Raw genomic sequence first — 17,616 nt, 5'->3', positions numbered from 1 at the left:
TTCTTTTGTAAAGAAGTAAATTAGCACCTAAGAGTATACATACATTTCCATTCCTGTAAAGCAGTCTTTTTCAACTGGGGACTTCTCTGTTAACTTTTTATTTTTTAATTGAGGTGTAACTTACTCCTGTGAAAGGCACAAATTCCAGATGTGACTGCTCCTCCGGTTAAGAAATGGCCCATTTGTGCCCCCTACAAGGTTTTCTCATGACTCTCCCCAGTAAAACCCCTATCCAAATTGTAGCCTCTTTCTGTGTGTGTGCTTCCATCACCATAGATTTGTTTTGCCTATTCTTGAACTTAACAGAAATGGGAACACTGAATGTGGCTTCTTTTTTCCAATATTAGATTTGTGTGATTGGTCCATGTTGTAGCATATAACCATTCTTCATCCTTGGTGGCATTCCATTGTGTGACTGTGTCACAAATTACAAATCTCTTCAAATATTGATGGACATGTGGGTTGTTTCCAGTTTTCAGATAGTAGGAGGTACTTCAGAAAGTTCATGGAATTGAAAGGTTTTTATTTTTTTCCTTAATATGCCCTTCCCATGAACTTTTAAAGCACCATTGTACGGATACAGCTGAGGTGAACATTTTCGTGTGTATCTTTTGATGAACACAAACACCTAGTTTTTGGGCTGTACAGTGTGAGTGGAATTGCTGCGTCAAGGACCATATATATATTTATATGCAGCTTTTATAGATTTAGCTCTCCAAAGTCGTACCGATTAGTTTCCTTCCCATGGTGTTTGAGAGCTTCAGTCACTCCGTATTCTCATCATTTGGTATTGTCACTTACTAATTTTAGCCACTCTAATGTGTGTGTAGTCATGTCTGGTGGCTTTGATTTGCTGTTTTCTTGAGGACCAGTTCAGCTGGAGAGTAGATTTGCTTGTTTTTCCTTTGTGTTTTTATTATACATTTTCAGGCCGTTTCCTCTGAGATCTTTTCTTCATTTTTTAATTTATGTTTAGGGAATACAAATTTCATAAATACAATTTTAGGAATATAGTTATCCCTCCTCCCACCATACCCTTACACTCCCACCCTCCTCCTCCCTCTCCCATTCCCAGTCCCATACTTCATTAAGATTAATTTTTAATTAACTTTGTACACAAAAGACCAACTCTATACTGAGTAAAGATTTCAACAATTTGCACACAATACACACACACACACACAAACTGTTTGAAAACTAGTTTTACAGTTAACTCATAATACAGCTTTTGAGAACAGAGGACCTGCATTAGGAATTACTACACAGTGACTCCTGTTGTTAATTTAACAATTAACACTCTTATATATGATATCAGTGACCACCTGAAGCTCTTGACATGAGCTGCCTAGGCTGGGGAAGCCTTTTGAGTCCACAAAGCAAAGTGGAAGTTCTCTCCTCCCTTTAGAGAAGAGCACATCCTTCTTTGATGGCCACTTCTTTCTGCTGGGATCTCACTCACAGAGCTCCTTCGTATAGAACATTTTTTGCCACAGTGTCTTGGCTTTCCATGCCTGAAATGCTCTCATGGGCTTTTCAGCCAGACCAAGAAGCCTTAAGGGCTGATTCTGAGGTCAGAGTATTACTTAAAGCAATTGCCATTCTCTGAGTCTGCTGTGTGGACTGCTTCCTATGTTGGAACATGCTCTCCTTTTTAACTCTATCTATTATTATTACCAGGCACTTGATCCTATTTACATGATCACTTTAAGACTTAATCCTATCTATATTTTCACTTTAACACTTAATATGTCCTCTGAATCCTGATTCATTGAGTCTTCTGTGGTATGACCTAGGCATATATTTCTAGAATACTCCTTAGGTGATTCGGATGCCATCACACCTCTGGATAAGAATTATGGCATTCTTCAGCATTGCCTGAGGGTCTGCTTTAAAGTCTTCAGGAATGCGTTCACAACCTTTTAAGGAGATTGCCAAGGCACATAAGGAGATAGTTTTTCTGCTTAGAACACACAGACTGTGGTGCAACAAGAGTCTTTAATAGTTGTTGAAATCAGTTGCAGAAACTACAGTTCACTTCACTGAAAATCTCAGCCACTGCTGTTTCTTGTTTGCAGCCATTTGTTAGATTTACCTTTATAAAATGTTATTCCATTTGAAAAATGTCTTCAGAAGTGAGGACATGGTTATGCTAGTGTTAATGACAGCACATACTCTCAGTAGACTGTTACTTGCTAAACTAAACATGGATCTGTTCAAAATGCTTTTCTTTAAAGAGAAGGGAAATTTTACAACACACCAAGTAAGTCAGTTATCAATAGAAATGCTAATCTTGAACTATTTACTTTCAATTATGAACATGAAGATGAAACTTTTTACCATAGAAGCCAAAATATATTCAATCAGCATAGGTAGCCTGTCTTCAGAGAAAAAAAATCTCTGCCAGTCTTCTGCCAATAGCATAGGCAACACCCTAGTTCCGTATTTGCATGCTTAGGTACAGTAAGTTAGTGACTACAAATTTGGAAAACTTACTGCCTTACTGTGGATACAGTATACCTTTTCAATACAAAAGAGTAGCATGTGTCTCTTAGGGCTGGAGCCATTTCATTTTTCTTAAAAAGTGATTATTTTGAATGGAGGCGTTGTCTAGGTAGGCACTGCAGCTTCCATGAAGGACACAGATACCAGGCTTTCTGGTGTTGAATAGCACAAACCCATGTATCAGGCTCGGCATCACGTGGGCCAGTTTACCGTTTGTGGATCTTCTCTTCACGGAAAGCTGTTCACTGAAAGGCTTTCCTTAGCAGTACTCATTAGCCTTTCAAGTAAATTTCAATTAGAAATTTGCTCCAGCACAGCTTATTAGAGCTTTAATGGGTGTTAATTATACTCTTCATGTCCTCTGAATTAAGAGCTGAGGAATAACTTTACCCACGGAAGCGGACCCGACACCAATGTTTGGTTCTTAGAAAGGTAATACCCACATTAACTTAGAGCAGAAAGTCACACAAGGTGGGAAGCAAACGGTCTGCTCCAGGACTTGTAATGCAGAGGAGCAGTAGGTTACATCTCGTGATAAAGTACAACAAAATTTCTTTTTTTTCAAGCCATTTGCTTAAGTTTGACCAGAAATTTTGTGTTAGAGAATAATAATTACACAATGAAATATTTGTCTTAATATACATTGCTGAGTATATGAAAGGTCTCCCTTCCATGGGAATGTTAATTTTTTGAAGATTTTATTTATTTATTTGAGAGGCAGAGTAACAGAGAGAGGGGGAGACAGAGAAAGGTTTTCGATCCTCTGGTTCACTCCCCAAATAGCTGTAACAGCTGGAGCTGGGCTGTCAAAGCCAGGAACCAAGAACTTCTTCTAGGTCTCCCACATGGATGCAGGGGCCCAAACACTTAGGCCATCCTTCACTGTTTTCCCAGGCCATGGCAGAGAGCTGGAATGGAAGAGGAGCAGCCAGGACTTGAACCAGGGTTCATATGGGATGCCAGCACTGCAGGCAGAGGCTTAGCCCACTACGCTGCAGTGCCAGCCCCCGGCATGTGTATTAATGAAAAAAACCTATACAGAGATTTCAAAATTTTTTGCACCAAAGTAAACTGATCTTTTGATCCTATTTCCTATGAACTTTTTGAAGTATTCACATATGTTGCATCAATTAGGGTCAAATTCAGGTTAGTTGGCTTATTAAGTTAATAGAAAGGGAGGATGAGCATTTGATGCATCAGTTTAGACCCTTCCTGGGATGCCCACGTCCCATCTCAGAGTGCCTGGAATCATGTGTCAGCTCCACCTCTGATTCCAGCTCTCTGCTGATACGTACTCTGGGAGGCAGCTGGTGATGGCTCAAGTACTTGTGTCTCTACCTGGATTGAGCAAGACCTGGACTGAGCTCCCTGTTCTGACTTTGGCCTGGTCCAACCCCAGCTGTTGCAGGCATTTGAGGGAAGGGTGAACCAGTGGATGGAAGAGTTTGTTCTCTCTGTGTGTCTCCATCTCTCTCACTTCTCCCTCTCGCCCTTTATCTCTCTGTCTACATTTCCAACAAACTTTCTAAAGATTTAATCCCCAGAGAGGGGTAAAATGTCATTTCTAGCTTCTCTTTCTAGCTTCTAACTACCAAGAGAAGCTTCTCTTGGCAGTTAGAATAAATCATGCTTTTTGATATCTTTATGAATTAACTGTAATATCTATATACGTGCTATAGCAACATTCACTTAGCTCACTTTACAGCTCTTCTTCCTAGGCACAGACTGTATCCTAACTATGAAGCTTGAATAGTAACACATTAATAAGACTTTTTTTTTAAGAATAGCAGTATATCTCTAATCATGGGTCCCAATAACAAACAAGAATCAGAACACCTGTGCTGATTATGCCTTGCGTGTGGTAAATGCTGAAAAAAAAAAGTTTCATTCATGGGAGAAACTCACTGCGCATTTTCTCTGTGTGGTTTTAGAAAAGCTTAAAGCAAGGAGTCCAAATCTATAAGACCCATTCACCTGCGTGTGCAGTTTGAGCTCTGCTTCTCAGAATTCCGCAAGCCTTACCAGATGCTAATTAATTGAAAACTATTTTCAGTTTGAGAAGTTTGCCTGAGTAAATAGGAGTTAATTTCCAAATTTTAATCTTTTAATTCCATTTTATGGCAAGTCTTCATAAGGGCTTACCTTACAAACTATAACACCTATATTATGTCGAGTTAATTTTTCTTTCTTGTTTATGGAAGGTAAGAACAGAAAAATGAATTTTTAGCTATTTATATAATTTATTGCCATAACTTCAGTGTTTACTCTTAGCACTTGTAGTCACATTTATTAAATATTGATTATAAAATGGTGTATACAGCATACCCCATGAAATGGGTGAGTTGGTGTTTTGGTTCAGTTGAAAATATTCAGAGATTTATTTATGGGGATTAAAATGTCACATATTAAATAGTAATTCATAGTAAACCCTTAAAGAAGACATTAGGAAAAATATATACTACATGGAGGAGAAAAAAAACTAGCAGAAGGACCAGAAAGCAGTCAATGTATTGCACAGGCTATATCCACAGTGGGTTTTATGTACAACCTTCCTCTGAAGTAGAAACATGTTAGAATTGAATGATCTAGTTAAATTTTTAGTTCAACCAGTACAATAACAAGCTAAACACTAGAAATATATCACTGTATAAAGCTATATGAATTCTAATATTCTGTAACCCCTAAAATAAATTTTGAAGATGATTGTTTTTATAGATCACACATTTCCTTTAATATTCTTTCTAAAATTTGTATCTATACACTAATAATTGAGCAGTTCCTCTTAAGTGGGAGAAGAAAACCACCCAAACCAAGCCATCACATCTGTCTGACCTTGTTTTATTAACATCAGTGCAACCTCCTAATTCTTAGCTTTCTGTTTCTTTCACTTGTTAATGGTGAAAGTAGTTTTGCCCTCTTTATAGCTACAGGATCCTCAATTTTCTGAAAAGAGGCCTGGAATTCAAAGATTACTTAAAAAGAAAAAAGGCCTCGTTCATAGTATGTGAAGATGTGTAAGAGGCAAGAGCTAGAGAAAAACCTGGATTATATTCCCAACCAAGCTTATGAAAGCAGAGACCTTCAAACAGCCATGGTAGGCAACCCCTGCCATTACAATCAATATTGGCACACAATGGGACTTTAAAAGGCACTGGGGATAGGGAGGTGGAGTGGATGTGTGGTTCAGCAGTTTCAGTACTTGAGATGCCTGCAACCCATAATGGAATGTCTGGTTCAGCTCCTGGCTCCTCCATTTTAGGTCCAGCTTCCAGCAAATGCTCACCCTGGGAGGCAACAGACAATGGCACAATTATTTGTGTCCCACTACCCACAATCACTGGCTTTGGCCTGGCCCTGCCCTGCCTGTTGGGCATTCGGGTTATGAAATAGTGGGTAGAAGACTTCTCTCTTTCCATCTTTCTGTCTCTCTCTGTCTCTCTCTCTGCCTTTCAGATAAAATGAAAATAAATAAATAAAAAAGAGGAGACCATTCTACCACGTTGGCCAACTAATGCACTGTCCTCAGGGTTTCAGTCTTGGGGGTTATTTTACTCATGTTAATTTCACTGTATGCGTGTGTAATGTTTTGTTGTGAAAAATCTCAGTGTCAACCGAGCTTTTCCTGTTTGTTTATTTCAGGTTTGTTTATTCATGGAGTATATAAGCATTTGCCTCTCTCTGGGTTGCTCCCGGCCTTCCATTCCGTCCTAACCAGACTAATAGAGCGTTTTTTCTTCTGCACCCTCAAAATTATACTTGGTTGCCTCAGTGCTGTCAACAGCATTTTACTTCTGGTTCTTCACCTTGTTTTCACATTACTTCATTCTGCACGAATCTGTGTTCTCAGAACACAGCTAAGCTTAGCTACTTCTTCACAGAAACCATGGAAGTGCTGCAGGCGAGTCCTTAGATGGCAGATGGGGCTGTGGGCTGAGGGCCCAGGTGATGCCCTGAAGCTCGGACTTCCCAGGGCACGACTAGAATTTGTTTTACTGGTCCCAGATTTAAAACTATTTCTCCCTAGTCCATGGACACATGGAAAGACCAAAAAAATAAATAAAAAATTGGGTCAAGAGTTGACCTCGGTACTCAGAGAACCACGGGCCTGGGAATGGGTCCCCTCGAGAGGGTGGACTTGGCCTAGGAACACTGTGTTATAGAAAAATCTGTCCTGCTAAGGCTGCAGAACCCCTTCATTCCCGTGGCCTGAACACTAAAGACTGCTCAAGACGAGGTTAACCGAGGCGTTTTTAGAGCCCCTGGAATGGAGAAAGAGTCCTCTTAAATCTCTTTGACAAGAACCAGTTAGGCCATTTAGGCAGTATTTGTTTTAACTGACATTGTCATGGTTTACTCTGCTTTTTTTTTTTGTGTTGAACTAACTTGTCGCCACACTTTAAAGCAGCTTTGTTTTAAAAGTGAAAATATGATACACAGTGTCGGTTAAACGTTGGTGTTACAGAGCCTGTGAAGCCGCCTGGCATCTCCCTACAAGCACCAGCTGATTTGCCTTTAGCTATAAACACGGCACCACCGTCCTCCCAGGTGGATTCGTCTGCTGCTCTACCTCCTTCCTATCAGCTGATCAGCCTTCCACCACCCCCGGAAACTCTTGGCATCCAGGAGGATCCCCAAGACTACCTCTTGCTCATCAACTGTCAAAGCAAGAAGCCTGAACCCACCAGGTAAATTGTGTGTGCCTGTGCCTGTGTGCGCCTCCCTTTAAACCTGTTAACCCTCGACGTGAAGGTTTAGATGACCCATTTGTACAGGTGTACGTTTCAGGTGTGTAAGAGGGTTATGTTGCTGTACTAATGAGCCCTGATACTCAGATTTTTGCTGAAGAACCCCAATGCTTGCCATTCCGGCAAAGAGAACAGTTGTGCCTACAAGGCTCTCCTGGAAATCTGTCTACTCCGCCATAGTCTTTGTTCCAGACTCACAGCATTACTCGCTTAACAGATGTCACTGACTTATAAATGGTGATCTTGCTCCATTTCTTATGTGATTGTAAACCAGCCAAGGGTCATCTTTTGTTTCTGAAGAAGGAGAGGAGTACCTACTACTAGAAGACTTTGAGAGCAAAACGATTCCATTGCAGTGAGTGTGTTGTGATTGTTTTGGATCAGTGTGATAAATTAATCATACAGGTAAAATCCCAATATAGCAAATTCTATGGAATAAACAAATAGGGTGTTAGTGAAATGTTGTAAATCAAATACATTGCTTAAAACTGTGGTGAGGCAGAGCTGGCCTTCGGCCTTGACTCTGCCACTCTTTAAGTTGAAGCGAGTGTGTGGATTTCAGTGCTTGACCGGAGGGGCCGTAAAGCCTTGCCCAAACCCATGGGTTCACTGGTTTTTTTTCCCCCTCCCTGCCCCCACACCCCTCTCCTCTTCTAAGCTAAAGGTGTTTTAATTTGGTCGTCTTTGCCATTTAATGTTGAGTATTTGGAAGGCTGAGATTGACAGGCAGTCAGAGGGCAGGTGTTTTTGGTTTTGTTTTGTTGTCCATTTTTTGCCTCCCTGTTTTGTTTTGTTTTTTAACTATTTAACAAAAAAGCCGGAGGTGAGCATTTGGTACAGCAGTTAAGACGACTCTTGGGATGTCTGGCATTCCCAGTCAGACTGCCTGGTTGAAGTCTTGCCTCCACTTCTGGTTCAGACTTCTGCTGTACATCCCAGAAGGCAGCAGTAACATCCCTGCCACTAACATGCAACACCTAGATAGAGTTCTTGGCTCTTGGCTTCAGCCTGGCCCAGTCTCTGCTGTTGTGGGCATTTATGGAATGAGCCAGCAGATGAGACGGCTCTGTCTCTCTCTCAGCCTTTCACATTAAAAAAAAGTAAATAAATACTTTAAGAAACAACAGGAAAACAATATTCAACAGACCAACCTGTGCTTTTATATATAACACTTAGTGATGCCATCAATTGGGTATATTTATTTATAGTTAAAAAGTGGGGTTAAGCTGTGGAATAGTAGATATGTTTTTAGGACAGGGTCACTAGATACTAAGCATTGCTACTTTTTTGTAAAAAGCAAATTTTTTAATGTAAAAAGTGATTATTACTAGTATAGGATCAAAGACTTTTTAAAAAAATGTTTCTGTAGAAATTGTTATTATCCACAAAATGGTTTCTGTGAACCATTCTGTGAGATCATGGACGGAAATTCCTTAGAAAAGTTCCAAAAATGGAATTCTGTACATTTGTTGTAATGGGATTTTACTTTTAAGACCAAAAGAGATTTTGTTTTATAAATCAATGCTAGTTAATACTATCAAATTCTAACTTGATTGTGCTTGTTTGCTGTGAGGATTTAAAATTACACACTTGCAATTTTGTTACCTGTGCTACTAACTGAATTTTTATTTTACGGAGATTCACAGTTATTTACAGTATCAACTTTAACATGCCAATAGCTAAGTGACAGTTTTCAGTGCATTTTCTTTTATACAGTGTCTGTCTTTGATTTCACCAGGATTACAGCTTTCCTGGTGCAGCAGAAATTCTGTTCAAAATCATCACCTAAATATATTTCGCAAAAGTGACAGTTAAATAACAAATATTTATGAGGCACTCACTGTGTGCCCACTATTATGCTTGGCGCAATGAAGGTACAAGATAATTCTGTAAGATACAGACCCTCTAGATATGGGTGCCTTTGAAGATTATGAATAAGGCTGTTAAGAAGTCGCAACATGCAAACAGTCAGTGTTTGTAGATGAAGGCAGTACATGGGAGCTACCTTACAAACTAGTCATCCTACGAGACTCAATTCAGACATGTGCTTCTCTGGCATGCATGCCCACAAACTCCCAGGTTGGAATAAATGTCACAGTAGATCTTTATGGCACCCTAATTGTCCCACCCTGTTTTATCACAGTATTAGAAACAGTTGGCTATTTTTACTAACTCTCCGCTAAGCTGGTCAGAGCGAGGAGCTTTAGTTATTTACTCACTGTGCCTCTAGCTTCTCTCAGCTCCTGCATTTGAAGTAAACGAAGTGCAAATTTTGGAATATGTGTAGGTGCATTAGAAATGCCACAAAGAGTCAGTACTCCTGCTTTTAAAGAGGGAGAAACAAGCTTCACCAGAAGAGAAGGATTTAATTACACGTACACCTGCTGACGCGGGAATGCTATCTTTAGTAATTTGAAGGAAAGGAGAGGCGGGAATGAGCCTGGTGGGAGGATGATGATAAGGAGGGCCTGTGTGGAGGCCAGGGCTCCAATGGGGGGGATACAGCGTATGACAGCCAGGTGAAATAGAGCCAGGTTATTAGTGGTCTCCAGGCCAAGTGCAGTAGTTTTGGCCTTACAGTTCCTGCAGCCTGTAGGTGAGTGATCTGAAGCCTGCGTTTTGAAAACATTGGTCTTAAAGACGTAGAGTAATGTGGTTCCATGGAGAGACTGCAAGAGGGAGAAGCTAGAGGAGAGTTGGGTTAGGAGGGCTCGGAAATGTAGCTCTCGGCGGTCACAGGCCTGCAGTCAGGCAGTGGCAGTGAAAACCGGCAGAGGGGTGGCTGTGCTGGCAGAAGGAGGGACTCAGTGCCTGGGTGACGGTGGGAGTCAGAGAGAGGAAATTGAGCTAATTGGGTTGTGAGCCTGGAGAATCGGGATAAATCAGGATGATGCTATTTAGGAAGAACAACCGATTTGAGAAGTAACTGAATTTAGCTTGGGACACAGGAGCACGTACTGGAATAAACAGATAGAATTGCCAGTTCGGAAATACAGGACACCAAATTTGGTGAGAAGATGGGAGCTGTTGGCGTTCAAAGAAGGTGAGGTGATGGACTAGGAGGATTCCCTAGGGGCACGTTTAGGACAACATTAAGGGGATTGAAGGCTGAGGGCCATTCCCAGGTGGAGAGACAGGAGTCGGGGAAACAAGAGCAGCCTCAGGGAGGCAGAAGGGAAATCCAGGTGGCACAGCAGGGGGGCCTCTCAGCCTAGAGGGGAGGGGCGACGATACACAGGGCCAGGTGAAGCTAGGAGGTCAGGGAAGCTGACTATCCCAAGTTACTTAGAAAATATTGTATAAGGTCCTACAGAACTTGGGACAACATGCACGAGCAGTTTGGGTATCTTGTCTAGCATTAAGAACGTGAACAAGTGTGCTTGTATTTTGTATTGTTAGCTTCCTCTTGGCTTACTCTGAAAGTGACACCTCCAAGTGCAGAGACTACAAATGTGCCCGAAGCCTAAAATATCCTCTCATGGGATCTCTTAAGGTTGACTGTTGTTTGAGGGTGGTTAACCCTGTGATCCTGGTTCCAGTGTTGGCTAAACATTTGATAGAAATAGTAGTAACAGGGAGGAAATGTGACACGTGTTCAGTTACCCCCTGACTGTAGCATTGAATTTATAAATGTGTTGCATTTATTTGATACAGGTCATCATTAGACTTTTAGTTTCACAGGACAACAAATTTGCCACTGGCAGGTTAAAGAGCAACGGATCAGCTTTATAAATCGCACTGGTCTTTGCATGTTCTCCAGAAGAAATGCTTTTCCTTGTCTATGCCTGAATCATTTACCTCCCCCGGAGTTCTGTAGTGCCTAATTCCAGTGCTTCAGGGATTGTGGTTTTATGCGTAGATCTCATAGGGGGAGCTGGGAGGTGTGGACAGGAATTAAGGAGAATGCTCTTGGCGGGTTTGTGGTGGTGGGTCTGTTGTCTGATATATAATCATAAAAAGCTAAAGATATTTGTGCTTTGAATCTTACCGCACACACCAAAAAAAAAAAAAAAAAATCTAATGCGAAAAGCCATCTATTTGATTGCTAAGCTATCTATATGTTTGCCAAGGCTGTATACTTGTCCTCACCAAGTTTTCTTGTTTATTAACGATTTTTACGTAGAACACATGCGGATTCTACAAAATCCACCTCTTCTGAAACAGACTGCAATGATAACGTCCCTTCCCACAAAAATCCCGCCTCCTCCCAGAGCAAACACGGAATGAATGGTTTTTTCCAGCAGCAGATGATGTATGACTCCCCGCCGTCGCGGGCTGCGTCGCTGTCCGTGGACCCCAGCCTTTATAACCTGCCCAGGAGCTACTCCCACGATGTGCTACCAAAGACGTCTCCCTCGAGTACCGAAGCAGACGGGGAACTCTATGTTTTTAATACCCCGACCGGCATATCGAGCTTAGAGACTCAACTGAGGCATGCCTCCATCAGTTACGACATTCCGCCCACACCTGGTAACACTTACCAGATCCCACGAACATTTCCTGACGGGACCTTGGGACAGACGTCAAAGCTAGACTCTATTCCAGATATTCCCCCGCCTCGGCCGCCGAAACCGCACCCGGCTCACGACCGATCTCCTGTGGAAACGTGCAGCCTCTCCCGCACAGCCTCGGACACGGACAGCAGTTACTGCGTCCCTACAGCAGGGATGCCGCCGTCACGTAGCAACACCATCTCCACCGTGGAGCTGAACAAACTGCGAAAAGGTCAGCTTCTGCTCTGAGAGAGGTTGGCGAAAGCAAGCCTGGGTCTTCCGAATGTTAGCCCCTTTTTATAGCGTGATGGTCAATGACAGTCCTTTTATTCCCTTCAGCTGTGCAGTTAGCCAGTCACCTAGCAAAGGTACCAGAGTCTCAGATGGCAGGGGAGACACGTGTGTGCACCCAGGTGTGCACGCATGCTCTGCTGGAAAGGATACAGCGTGACCTCAATGATGCCTTCCTGCCTCTGCAGGCATGCATCTCGCTCTCCCACTTCTCCTGTGTCCTAGGTGGGCAGGCCCTCTGTGGGGGCAAAGGGGCAGGAAATAGCCCAGCCGAAAAGACCCTCCAACTCACACCCTTTCCTGTACTGTGTGCCGTTATGGCCGCTGAGGTGTCACATCTTTTGGGTTCTGTTTCCTACCTTTTTATTTACACTGTGTCTAACAGGCGAGATTCTGTTCCAGTCAAGCCATTATGCTTTTTGTTGGTGTGATTTTTGTTTGCTTTTGAAGTACTCAATCTTCTCTCCCCTTATCACTACCCACTTCACGTACTGCTAGTGAGTATACCCCTGACATAGAGCCTGCAAGCAAAGGTTACAGACTTTGAGGGAGAAAAGGGGGTCTAGATTATTCTCAGACTTTCTTGAAATGCTGAAAATAGAAAGCCAATGTTTTTAATGCACATACCCTAAAACTCTGTTAAATTTTCTGTATTTTGCAGTTTTTTCCAGCTATCTTATAGAAGATAAAGATTTAATGTACCATGAATAGTCCTTGTAAAAGTGCCTGTGTACCTATTCAATACCAGGTTAATAGATTTATTTGAAAGGCAGAGTTACAGTGAGAGAAAGAGAGATCAATCTTTGATCTGCTGTTTCACTCCCAGATGGCCGCAACGGTCATGGGCTGTGCCGGACCAAAGCCAGGAGCCAGGAGTTTGTTCTGGGTCTCCCACATGGATGCAAGGGGCCAAGCACCTGGGCCATCATCCTCCGCTGTTTTCTCAGGCACATTACCAGGGAGCTGGATCAGAAGTGGAGTAGCCTGGACTAGAACTGGTGCCCATATGAGATGCCAGCGTAGCAGACAGTGGCTTTACCCACTACGCCACAGTGCCAGCCCCAATACCAATTTCTAACTCCCTTTTTGAAGTTAACTATATAAACTAGTTATAAGTTAGTGAGATAGAAGTAAGGTTGAAGTTGGCTTACAAAATGAGAAAATAAGGATGGGCAATTTGGCACAGTGATTAAGCCACTGCTTGGGATGTCTGCATCCCATATGGAAGTGCCTGGGTTCAAGTCCCAATTCTCCCTCCTTTCCAGTTTCCTGATAACGCACACCCTGCAAGCAGCACCCAAGTACTTGGGCTCTACCACCCACATGGGAGACCCAGATTGAGTTCCAGGTTCCTGGCTTCAGCCTCACCCAGTCCTGGCTGTTGCAAGTATCTGGAGAGTGATCCCACAGATGATCTCCCCCACCCCTTCCCCTCTTTCTCTCTGCCTTTCAAATAAATAAAACTCTTTAAAGTAAAATATAGGAAAATAAAAGTAGTGTCTGTCTCCCCCATCTTTAGATATCATCTCATCCCAGGCTTAGACATTCACTCGATAATCAGCTATGACATTGGTACTGGCTAGCATTTCTGTGTCTATTTTTTAGTGATTTAATAAGCTCGTTTAACATATTCTTCTTTGACTATCCTTTTTAAAATCTGTGCACATGGATGCATGTATGCATGTGTGTAGAGATTGGGTCATTCCTGCCTATTTAAGAGTTGGTAAAGATGGGAAGAAATGATAGTTTGTTCTTTGTTTTAGATGCTAGTTCTCAAGACTGCTATGATATTCCACGAACATTTCCAAGTGATAGATCTAGCTCACTTGAAGGCTTCCATAATCACTTTGTAAGTATAATTGACCTTGGCATCTTTGAGTGCTTGTCATTGTCAAAATCTTTGTACTCAGTATCCTGAGACTAAAATGAGATCATGAAGTAAAAGTACCTGCAGATGGCTTTGATTGGATGTGACTTACGATTGTGTTTTGACATTTGACAGTTTTTGTTTATTAAAACAAATGTATGTGTGTTTTAGAAAATCAAAAATGTGTTGACAGTGGGAAGTGTATCAAGTGAAGAAATGGATGAAAATTATGTTCCAATGAATCCCAACTCACCACCACGACAACATTCCAGCAGTTTTACAGAACCAATTCAGGAAGCAAATTATGTGCCAATGACTCCAGGGACATTTGATTTTTCTGCATTTGGAATGCAAGTTCCTCCACCTGCTCATATGGGCTTCAGGTCCAGCCCAAAGACACCTCCCAGGAGGCCAGTTCCCGTTGCAGACTGTGAACCACCCCCCGTGGACAGGAACCTCAAGCCAGACAGGAAAGGTAAGGAGTCTCTGGAGAAGTGGAAGGATGGGGGATATCGTGTCATGAAATCCAGAACAGAATTGGGACTAGAATGTTGGGAAGAGATCATATTACCTTAGTGGTCAACTTAATCAAGTGAAGCAGGGCTGCTGTTTATAGATTAATAGTTATTATAGCACGTGTTGATGACCTGGTGAGATTCATAAGTCTCCTATCTCTAGGGAAGAGGTTACAAATTAAAATAGCCACAGGGGTTAGCAGGAAACATGAATGCCTTTGCTCCATCTAAACAGAGTAACTTATTGCTGCTCTACTTAAATCCTTTACTGAATTATGACAATAGGGCTCCATCCAGGCAAATCTTCTGGTATCACAGAAAAAAAAAAAATGGGGGATTTTGTATACATGATCTGATTTCCAATGTTCTACTTTAATTGTTTTTATGTAATTACATTATATTTTTTAAGTAACTAATTTGATTTTTAAAAAGAAACATTGCAGACCAAACAATTCTCCAAGCTAGATGGTGGCCACAAGCTACTATTTTGTAGCCTCTTCTCCAGAGTATATGATATCAAATCAGATTTAAGATTATTGACGTAGTTATTTAAGATCAGTGTGGTTGTCTGTATAATCTTTCTATTCTGCTGAGAGAATAGCTTTTTAAAAATGATCCTGCCTTTGCTGGGGAATAAATAAATGCTGCTGTTTTTTTCACACTGGCCTTCTTAAGTAACATTAAATTTTAAGGTAGCATATTTTGTGAGGAACTATTTGTAATATAAAAGAAAGTTGTCAGCCAGATCGGTTAATATCCACCCAAGCTTTTCAAATTTGGGTTTAAGTGCTTAAAACATAGAGAATTAGCCATAGTCTTGATATGACTTAACCTTGCAACCAAATAAGTTGGCATACATGTGGTAAGTGGGATAATTTCTGGCTTACTGCAGGGATTTCTAGCACATTTTAAAAGTCTCGTGCTGTATACGGCTTTTTAAGAACATGGAATGTTTGTAAGTTTCTCATTAACCTTGGCCGAGATCACTGGTTCTGGTTCTGATGAAGGTCCAGTTGTGGAGAACAGAGACTGATGGTCACTCAGAGCACCTTGGGAAAAAGGATTTCATTGTGTTTGTCAGTCCGGACGCACATGTGCCCACACAGGAGCACTTCTGGGCAGGAGGCGGTTCTCGGGACTGTGTCCCGCGCTCTCTGCTCTTCTGTCTCACGGGAACTCGTCACCTGCTTGGTTCTCCCGCGTCCTTCCCTTCTCTGTTTTCTCCTACTCTGTATCCTCTGCCTTCTTTGGGTTCGGCTTCTGGTGTGCTTCAGCCTGCCATGTGCCTGTGCGGCCTCAATTCCACCTCCTGCCTCCTTTGTATGTGCCCTGGCCAGCCTTCGCATCAGCTTCTGGCTCCTTCCTTCCTTGTTTACTCTCTTCAGATGACTTGATTGGTCTAATCGGCCACCTGAGTGGCTGCTGTGAGTCCGGGGTCCAGCTGTGGTCCGACAGCTGTAAAGAAGGCCATGTGTGACACCCACGGCCATCCAGACTGCCAGGGTAGCAGGGACATCGCTGGGGTGGTTATCTGAGAAAGGCGGAGCTTTTTATTGGGTCAGGTTTCCTTCTCTTGTGTCCTGGTTTATTTCTTAATCTCTGTTTTAGACATCATTAGTCCTTGTCCTCTTTGCATACAACATGCACAAGTATATTTGGACATAATAGATGTATAATTAATTGGTTCATAGATCACTGAAGGATTCAGATACAAGTGTATGAACTCTTTGAACTACTGGAATATCTTTTAGTATTGAAACTGGCACTTCATACAATGAATACATGTTGGCACCCGATTTCTACTTTAAAAAAAGTATTTATTTGAAAGAGCTAGAGAGAGAGAGAGAGAAAAACTCTTCCATCCACTTGTTCATTCCCCAAGTGGCTGCAATGGCAAGGGCTGAGCCAGGCGCTTCATCTGGATCTCTCATGTGGGTAGCAGGGGCCCAAACACTTGGGCCATCTTCCATTGCTTTTCCCAGGCCATTAGGAGGGAGCTGGATCAGAAATGGAGCAGCCAAGATATGAACCAATACCCATGGGCCACAGTGCCGGCCCTAGATCTCGACTTTTTTAACTCCAAACTTCAGTTTTATAGCTTGCAACCCTGCATAAATGTGGAGGTGCTGAGTTTTCTGGAAGGACACAAGTCCTAAGTTCTTGTGCCCCTGCCTGTTTTTTTTACTTCCTCTGGCCCTGCAGAACAGAGTTTGAAAGATTCCAGTGTATTTCACAATGAGATTCCATGCAGTGAGAGTATAATGTAGACTCATGTAAGATCTCTATATGTTAGAAAAATTTTAAGATTTTTTAGCATAATCTGTTTCAGCTTGTTTTGCCCATATAATATTTTATATATACCAAAGTAATATGATATATACTGTACCTCTTATATATACTACATCTGTGGGTAACTACACATGTGTACGTAGAAAGTACTAGGTATTCGTGTACATGTGAGATTAACTGTCCTAGTTCTGCAGAGCAACCCGAAGTGACTGTAATTTACAGTAGGACAGGAGAAAGCAGGTTCTTGGTTACTGCTGGAGATTGTTCATTCTTTTAAAACTTAACTGTTCAGAGACGATCCTTAGCTCCTTGACCAAATTTATTTGGTATATTTGCTTAGATGCAAAATGAATTGAGAGCACCCAAGTTGAAATACCCATAACAAAATCAAGAATAGTTCACTAAAAAAAGGATTACTCAGAATCATCATAGTAAGAAAAATGTCTCTGCTTTTCTCTTGTGCTGTGCTCCTTTTTAACTAAATGTGATATAAGACAACAAGGTATGAGAAAGTATCTAACAATACTGGGCACACTTTGCATCCCACTTAGAAAGTTACTAGGCTTCGATGAACAGATGTTATTTTCAATCTTAAATCAGGATTTAGGTTAACTTGTAACAATTTAAAGGGCATAAATAATGGAGTGCAGCTGTCCAGATAGCCTTAATGTGTGGGGTTTTATTTTTCTGAAGTAGTCTTGATCTTCAGGTGTGATTCTTATACCCTTTATACAATGAGACCATTAAGTGTAAAAATTTTCAGTATTCTATCTTGATTAATTTGGGGGACTAGCAGAGGATAATAATGTTGTGAATTACTTTTCTTTCTTGATTGTGGAGCTACCTACTGGAAATAGAATTTCCAAAATATCGGGACAACCAACTAACCTGTGCCACATTAAACCTAGAATGAT

At 41.7% G+C, this 17,616-nt stretch overlaps 1 protein-coding gene across 1 annotated transcript in view; it reads left to right on the top strand.

Annotated features, from left to right (window-relative positions):
• Positions 1–17,616, top strand: part of GAB1 (GRB2 associated binding protein 1) — a 136,116-nt gene that overhangs the window by 101,358 nt on the left and 17,142 nt on the right. The window contains exons 3-6 of the mRNA XM_062199557.1: positions 6,965–7,187; positions 11,371–11,972; positions 13,795–13,880; positions 14,070–14,373. Coding sequence (XP_062055541.1) covers positions 6,965–7,187; positions 11,371–11,972; positions 13,795–13,880; positions 14,070–14,373 — 1,215 coding nt within the window. The remainder of the gene's footprint in view (positions 1–6,964; positions 7,188–11,370; positions 11,973–13,794; positions 13,881–14,069; positions 14,374–17,616) is intronic.

The sequence above is a fragment of the Lepus europaeus genome, chromosome 8 (genome assembly GCF_033115175.1).
Source record: "Lepus europaeus isolate LE1 chromosome 8, mLepTim1.pri, whole genome shotgun sequence".
Lineage (NCBI taxonomy): Eukaryota > Metazoa > Chordata > Mammalia > Lagomorpha > Leporidae > Lepus > Lepus europaeus.
The sequence above is the reverse complement of the archived record's forward strand: the minus strand, read 5'-3'. Positions and strand labels throughout refer to the sequence as shown.